This window comes from Octopus bimaculoides, chromosome 14 (assembly GCF_001194135.2).
Source record: "Octopus bimaculoides isolate UCB-OBI-ISO-001 chromosome 14, ASM119413v2, whole genome shotgun sequence".
In the NCBI taxonomy this organism is placed as follows: Eukaryota; Metazoa; Mollusca; class Cephalopoda; order Octopoda; family Octopodidae; genus Octopus; species Octopus bimaculoides.
The window spans coordinates 51,869,046-51,876,309 of NC_068994.1; the positions used below are offsets into that span (position 1 = coordinate 51,869,046).

The 7,264-nt window shown below is 36.6% G+C and overlaps 1 protein-coding gene across 1 annotated transcript in view; it reads left to right on the forward strand.

Annotated features, from left to right (window-relative positions):
• LOC106878574 (succinate--CoA ligase [ADP/GDP-forming] subunit alpha, mitochondrial) overlaps positions 1–6,899 on the forward strand; it is an 18,904-nt gene extending 12,005 nt beyond the window's left edge. The window contains exons 2-9 of the mRNA XM_014927820.2: positions 336–460; positions 1,387–1,503; positions 2,519–2,731; positions 3,449–3,506; positions 4,533–4,694; positions 5,140–5,213; positions 5,966–6,154; positions 6,690–6,899. Coding sequence (XP_014783306.1) covers positions 336–460; positions 1,387–1,503; positions 2,519–2,731; positions 3,449–3,506; positions 4,533–4,694; positions 5,140–5,213; positions 5,966–6,154; positions 6,690–6,710 — 959 coding nt within the window. The 3' untranslated portion in view covers positions 6,711–6,899. The remainder of the gene's footprint in view (positions 1–335; positions 461–1,386; positions 1,504–2,518; positions 2,732–3,448; positions 3,507–4,532; positions 4,695–5,139; positions 5,214–5,965; positions 6,155–6,689) is intronic.
• The last annotated feature ends 365 nt before the right edge of the window (positions 6,900–7,264 follow it).

The window sequence follows — 7,264 nt, forward strand, 5'->3', positions numbered from 1 at the left end:
TGTTTGATAAGAAATTTAATGAAAATACTTAACAAAATTGATAAAGAACAATAAAAATTGAGTTATATAATATTCTCTTCTACTCTAAGCACAAGGCCCAAAATTTTTGGGGAGGTGGCCAGTCGATTAGATCGACCCCAGTAAGCAACTGGCACTTAATTTATTGACCCTGAAAGGATGAAAGGCAAAGTTGACCTCGGCAGAATTTGAACTCAGAATGAAATACCACTCAGCATTTTACCTGGCATGCTAACGATTCTGCCAGCTCACTGCCCTAGAAATGAAAGTATTATGTGTCTTGAAAGCTAATCTCAATCAATTCTTGTTTGTTTCAGTTCCCAAAAATGTCGGGATCCCGCAGTGCTTCAATTCAGTCCGAACAAACTACACTGGTACTCGTCCCCACTTAATGATTGGTAAAGACACTAAATTGATCTGTCAGGGTTTAACTGGAAAACAGGTAATATTTCATTTTACTTTTCACTTTTTTCAAAAATTCTTATATAAGTCCCTTTCTGTTTTTTTTATCTATTCTGTCTTTTTTTTTTTTTCTTCATTGTAATAGCTTTATTTACTTATGTACACATCATTGCAAATGTTGACAATATAAGCCAACAATTAAAACTTTATTTACATGAAGACTCACATCAAGGACACATTTGATTATGTAGTTCTTGATGTAAGAATAAAAAATGGGATCATAGCAGCTGGGACACATTCTACGATAGGTCTGCAGAATCAGGGATGACCTAATAGGTGGGAGTGAACAAATGCAGTTGTCGGGTCCACTCAATACCACATCGTTGGAAATGCAATCTAATACATAATCTATTTACAGTGAATTGACAGTCATTAGAGCACAGGACAAACGACTTGTATTTTTTTTCCAAGGTCAATTTTTCCATCCATCCTTTTTGGTCCGACAGAATTACCATATTTTAACATGTATAAGGAACCACCTAATTTTGGGGGCTTAAAATTTAGGAAAAGGGTTTTGCAAGGGATTATAATACTATCCATGTATAAGAAAAACCCCCATATTTTTTTAACCTAATTCTTGACAAAAAGGGTTTCTTATACACGTTAAAATACAGTGAGTACCAATCAAGGGAAATGGTTTCCTAGAATTATCAGGGCATCAGACAAGGTGCTTTTTGGTATTTGTTGCAGCTTTTTGATCTCTGAGCATAATGTTGTCTTTTCCTCAACACAGCTCTTAAATTTTTTGTGCTCACTACATATGTTAAAACTAATTTATCAATTATTTTCACGCAGATGGCGTTCCTAAATTCCTTTTTATCTCAAATATGAATTTCAGTTATCTGTTGTCCTCTAACCTTATTTTTGTTGAACTGTAGGCCTACATGTTTTACTCCTCTTTTACAGGGTACGTTCCACAGTGAACAATGCATTAGTTATGGAACACAAATGGTGGGAGGTGTGTCACCTGCTAAAGCTGGCACCACACATCTAGGTTTACCTGTATTTGCTTCTGTCAAAGAGGTGAGTATAACGGATTAAACTCAGTTTGATGTCTCTATTTTATTTATTGTGATGTAGGCACGGAATTTATTTTATCCTCTCTTGCACAAGATGAGAGATGGTAGAGAGATCCTTCCCAAGTGATATAGGCTCATAGGGCCAGTTTCCATGGCACATATACTCCCCACTGGATGGAATGCCAGTCTGCTGCAGGGTTACTGATTTTTGCCAGCTGAGTGGACTGGAGCAACATGAAATAAACTGTTTTGCTCAAGAACATAATGTGTTGCTCTGTCCTGGAATCGAAACCATAATCTTACGATCATGACTCTAACACTCTAACCACTAAGCCATGTGCCTCCTACACAAAGTAAAGACATAAGCTATACTTCTCTGTCAATATGGCTGGCAGCAGAACCTTCATTTATGCCCAATAATGTCATTTCAGAAAATGCATAGCTGTGATGAGCGAGATGCAGTGGCTTGATGATTAAGAGGTTTTGTAATAATTTAATCAGGAAAGGAGATGCAAGATACCTATACACATTACAAACCTGTCCTGACCTATGCACTTCATAGACCTTACCATAGTAAGATTGGTATTATAAGTGCTCAGCCTAAATACATGCAGCTCTCTGTCTATGTAACTAGAGAGTGACTAGTTTTTTTTTTTTTTTTTTTTTTTTTTTTTTTTTGGCTCGTTGTATTGCAATCCGACCTGCTCCTGGGTCAGATATGCATTTCTGTTGTGAAAGGTGTCAGTTTCTCAACCATTCTTCCCTGAGATGTCTTGAATGAATCCATAATAAGATTATAATATTTCTCCTCATTTGTATGATCTTTTGGACATAAGATTGTTTTCAGTAAAATTTTTTGCTTGGAATCCAGTGAGAAACTTTACTTGTACTGTGTACACATTTAGGAATTTAAAGACCTGATAACAATGAGAGATCAGATTGAAAACAATCTCCTCTGTCCAAAGATTCTAAATTTAACAACTTTTCTTCCTTCTGTCTTTATTCCCTGTGTATTGCAGGCCGTAAACAAGACGGGAGCAAACGCTACTGTGATATTCGTACCGCCTCCAGCGGCAGCTAAAGCTATAGATGAAGCTATCGATGCAGAAATTCCTCTGGTTGTGTGCATTACTGAAGGAATTCCACAGCAAGACATGGTGAAGGTGAAGCACAAACTAGTCCGACAGAGCAAGACCAGGTTAATTGGTCCAAACTGTCCTGGAATTATCAAGGTAAGTACTGAGCCAGTGCTGAAGGAAAGCTTTCTTTGTTGCATAATTTCCTTTTACTTATGTTATACAATGAGTTTTTATTATCACTGATGAGAGATTAGGGCAGTGAGCTGGCAGGATCATCAGTGCGTCAAACAAAATTCTTTAAGACATTTCTTCCGGCTCTTTACATGCTAAGTTCAAATTATGCCGAGGTCAAATTTACCTTTCATCCTTTCAGGGTCGATAAAATAAGTACCAGTTAAGTACGGGAAGAAATCCATGTATCTGACTAGCTCCTTCCTCCAAAATTTCAGGCCTTGTGCCTTTGGGGGAAGAAATTATTATTACTGATGAAATTTGAAGTAATAAATGCCTTTCTATATATGTTCCAGTGTAGTTCTTTACTCTCTGAGATCAAATTCTGACATTGTCAACTTTACCTTTCATCCTTTTGGAGCCAACAAAGTACCAGTCATGTACTAGGGTTGATGTAATCAACTTGTCCCTCCACTCAACATTTATGTAGTTTGCTACCCATGTTTGTTACATTTCTTGTTTCTTTACATTCTGAGTTCAAATCCTACTGACATCTGCTATGCTTTTCATCGCTTTGGGGTTGTTAAAATAAAGTACCAGTCAAGAACTGAACTCAGTATAATTGACCCCCTCCCCTTAAATTCACTTGCCTTGTGTCAAAACTTTAAATCATTATTTATTTATTTATTTATTTGAAAGCCTGGAGAATGTAAAATTGGTATTATGCCAGGACATATTCACCAACAAGGTAACATTGGTAAGTATATCGCCCTTAACTATATTGGTGGGTGAAGGGAAACTACAACAATAATTTAAATTGCTGTACATTTAAGCTACACTAGATGTTTGCACTTCAAATTTGAAGAACAGTATAATGTTGCAACAATATCGCTGCCATTTTTCTTTTTATTGCATCATGCATCAAAAGTGGCATAAATAGTTATAGTATCATTATATTAATGTAGATAGTCATCTTGGTAAAAAAATACTCTTGTGACACATGTATTGTGCCAAGTGATATTTGGATGGCAGTAGTTATTTTTAGCACCAGCTCAGTCCTGATCAAACATACTTAAAAATATACTTCAGGCATACTAGTATTTCATTTGTTTTATTTCTTTTTTCTTTTTTTTTTCTCAAGAATAATAATATTTCAAGGAATAATTTTACTTGTTTTGCTTTACTTTTTAAAGGGACTATGTTTCTTAATCATATGGTTTTGTGTTCTATATTCAGTTTGTCATTGCCTTGAGTTGGCCCAAGACCTGAAAAATGTAAAGACATGCTCTACATGTTCTTGAGTGACAGACTTAATCCACTGCTCAGTTTAACACCACCACCTGGTCTCTTGTATACATTTGGCCGGGTCTGTTCACTCTGTTGGAATCATTTAGGTTGGCTCTCTGGTTTGATAATAACTCATCCATTAGGTTGTAGTTTATTACCCATTCTTCCTTGCACATGGGTGCTGCTCTGTCCTCTTTGATAATTCAGTCATGGACAAACTGTGATAGAGACTACCATCCTATCTAAGAAAAATATTTTTCTCTTTCATGCAATGGAATTGGTGCTAAACACTGGCCTTCAAAGGCTTTTGAGTGTTTTGGAGATATTTGCATATTGGCTTTAGTTATAGTTAATTACTTGCAAGTATGATAAATTGTCAGATTTCCTAATGAATAGATTGAGAAAAACTGATCGATGAATTCAGCATTCCCATCTAATTTTCTGTATGTTTCTTTCTTTATTTTTTCCTCCTTTATGAAACACTGCTACTATCAAGGAATTGTTTCACGTTCCGGCACTCTAACATACGAAGCTGTGCATCAGACAACTGCTGTAGGCCTTGGACAGACATTGTGTGTTGGTATTGGAGGGGATCCTTTCAACGGAACAGATTTCATTGATTGTTTGGAAGTCTTCATCCAAGACCCTAACACAAAAGGTAAAAATTATTTGGTAATGTTTCTCTTCTGACGGTAACAGAAACACCAGACTCTATACCCTTGCAGCATTTCATTTATCATCATCATCATCATCGTTTAACGTCCACCTTCCATACTAGCATGATCTGCTGGGATTTGATCTGAGAATGTTAGGTGGGTGGTCTTGAGATCAGATGACAAAGGATAGAAGAGAATGAGGGATATGTGGTACAACTGATGACTTTTTCCAAACTGTGAGAATGGTAGTATTTCGTTTCTTCTATAAATTTAGTCTCAGTATAAATGGCTGTATGCATGATGCTTTTGCAGGCCCTTGAAGACTGATGAGAGAAAGGAGGAAGAAACTACTAATACATCTCTTGTAAAAATTTGTCTTAATAATACATTTAAGAAATCATTGTGTAAATGTACTTCATTTGTTGGGTTTTGTTTTATCAATTTCAGGAATTGTTCTGATTGGTGAGATTGGTGGCCAGGCTGAGGAAAATGCTGCTGAATATTTAAAGGAACACAATAAGGTGAGCCTGTTTATATTGGAAATGAATATCTTGCCATATTTTCTTTCTTGTTAAGTAAAGTGATTGCTTAGTTAATGAGGCACCAGCAAATAACCATCCAAAAGGTTGACTAAATTCGACGACTGGCACCTATGCCAACATCTCCTTCATTGGACACTAAACTCTGCTTGCGAAGACCTGTTGGAGCAAGTGAAAGCGAAATCGTGATGGCACGATTTGGTAGATGGAAACTGAAAGAAGCCTGTCATGTGTGTGATTTGGTGTCTGTTTGTTCCCCCTCCCCAGCCTATCACTTAACAATCAGTGTTGGTGTGTTATGTCCCCATGAATCAGCAGTTCAGCGACAGAGACCAATAGAATAAGTAATTGGTTTAAAAAAAAATAAGTCCCAGGGTTGATTTCTTCAACTAAAACCCTTTGAGACAGTGCTCCAGCATGGCCACATGCTGGTGGCAGCAGTTATGGTTCCTGTTGCTAGTGACAACAGTTACAGATATTGTTGCCAGCGACAATGGTTGTAACAGTCTCTGTTGCTGGTAGCAACATTGTTAAAGCTTTGTTGCTAATTATGATTGTTTTAGATTTTGTTGCAAGACGCAACAGTGTATCTAACTGATATTACAGCTTCCACTGTACATCATCATCATCATCGTTTAACGTCCGCTTTCCATGCTAGCATGGGTTGGACGATTTGACTGAGGACTGGTGAATATTTATATTCATGATTGTTCTCTGTTTTTTTTTTTTTTCAGGGTCCCAATGCAAAGCCTGTTGTGTCTTTTATTGCTGGCTTGACTGCTCCGCCTGGTCGACGTATGGGCCACGCTGGTGCCATTATTGCTGGCGGGAAGGGAGGTGCTAATGAGAAAATAGAAGCTTTACGGGAAGCTGGTGTTCATGTGACCGATTCTCCTGCTCAGATGGGTTCCACTATGGTTAAGGTAAGTGCAAAGTAGCACAACCATCACCATATTTTATCCTTTTATTTTTTAACCCTTTGGTGTTAACTGTTGTGCTTATTTGTTTACATTATTTTGAATTATTCAAGTTCAAGAGGGGTGGCCATATTTGCTTGTAACACATATTTATATACACAACAGGCCTCTTTGTTTTTGCCTATCAGATCCACTCACAAGGCTCTGGTCGACCTGAGGCTATAGTATGACACTTGCCCAAGGTGTCATGCAGTAGGGACCAAACCTAGAACCATATTGTTGGGAAGCAATCTTCTTACCACACAGCCACGCCTAGAAATTTTGCAATACTTTGTTACATCCCTTTATACTCATCAAATTTCTGTTGCAGAACTTTTTTTTTTCTTTTTCCTTTTCTCCGCATTTAACGAAATATATATCTGAACTATTTGAATCACTTTCATCCAAATTAACACACACACACACACATACACACAGACAAACACACACATATATATAATTTATTTTCTTCAGTAATCTTTTGTTTGTATATTTATTGCAGGCCATGCAAATGCGTTCTTGAAATACCAAATACATGCCATCTTTTGCTGCCATTTGAATCATGTGCTGTCTCTATTGATGGGAGTGTGTAATTTCCAGCAGTGGTTAGCAGCTATCAGTGATCCAGCAAATTAAAATTTTTTTCCTATCCATCCTATCGTGGATCAGTGTTTTTCGTTTTGTTTTTTTAATACAAAATATTGATGATGATGATGATGGTGCTGTTTCTTTCTTTTTTTGTTTGTTTGTTAATTTAAACAATGTATTTTTTGTTTGTCCAATGATCACAATGAAGCTAAGGAGAGAATAACTGACACAAATCTATATATATATATATATATATATATATACACACACACATATATATGTATGTATATATATATACACCCACACAGAAAAGCAATGTTAAAAGTATTATTGCTGTCAATTTAATTTAAGCCAATATTAATTAATTCAGTGAAAGAAGGTAGCAAGCTGGCAAACTGGTTAGTGTGCTGAACAAAATGCTTTGCGGGTTTTTTGTCCGTCTTCACATTCTGAGTTCAAATCCTATTGAGGTCAACTTTGCCTTTCATC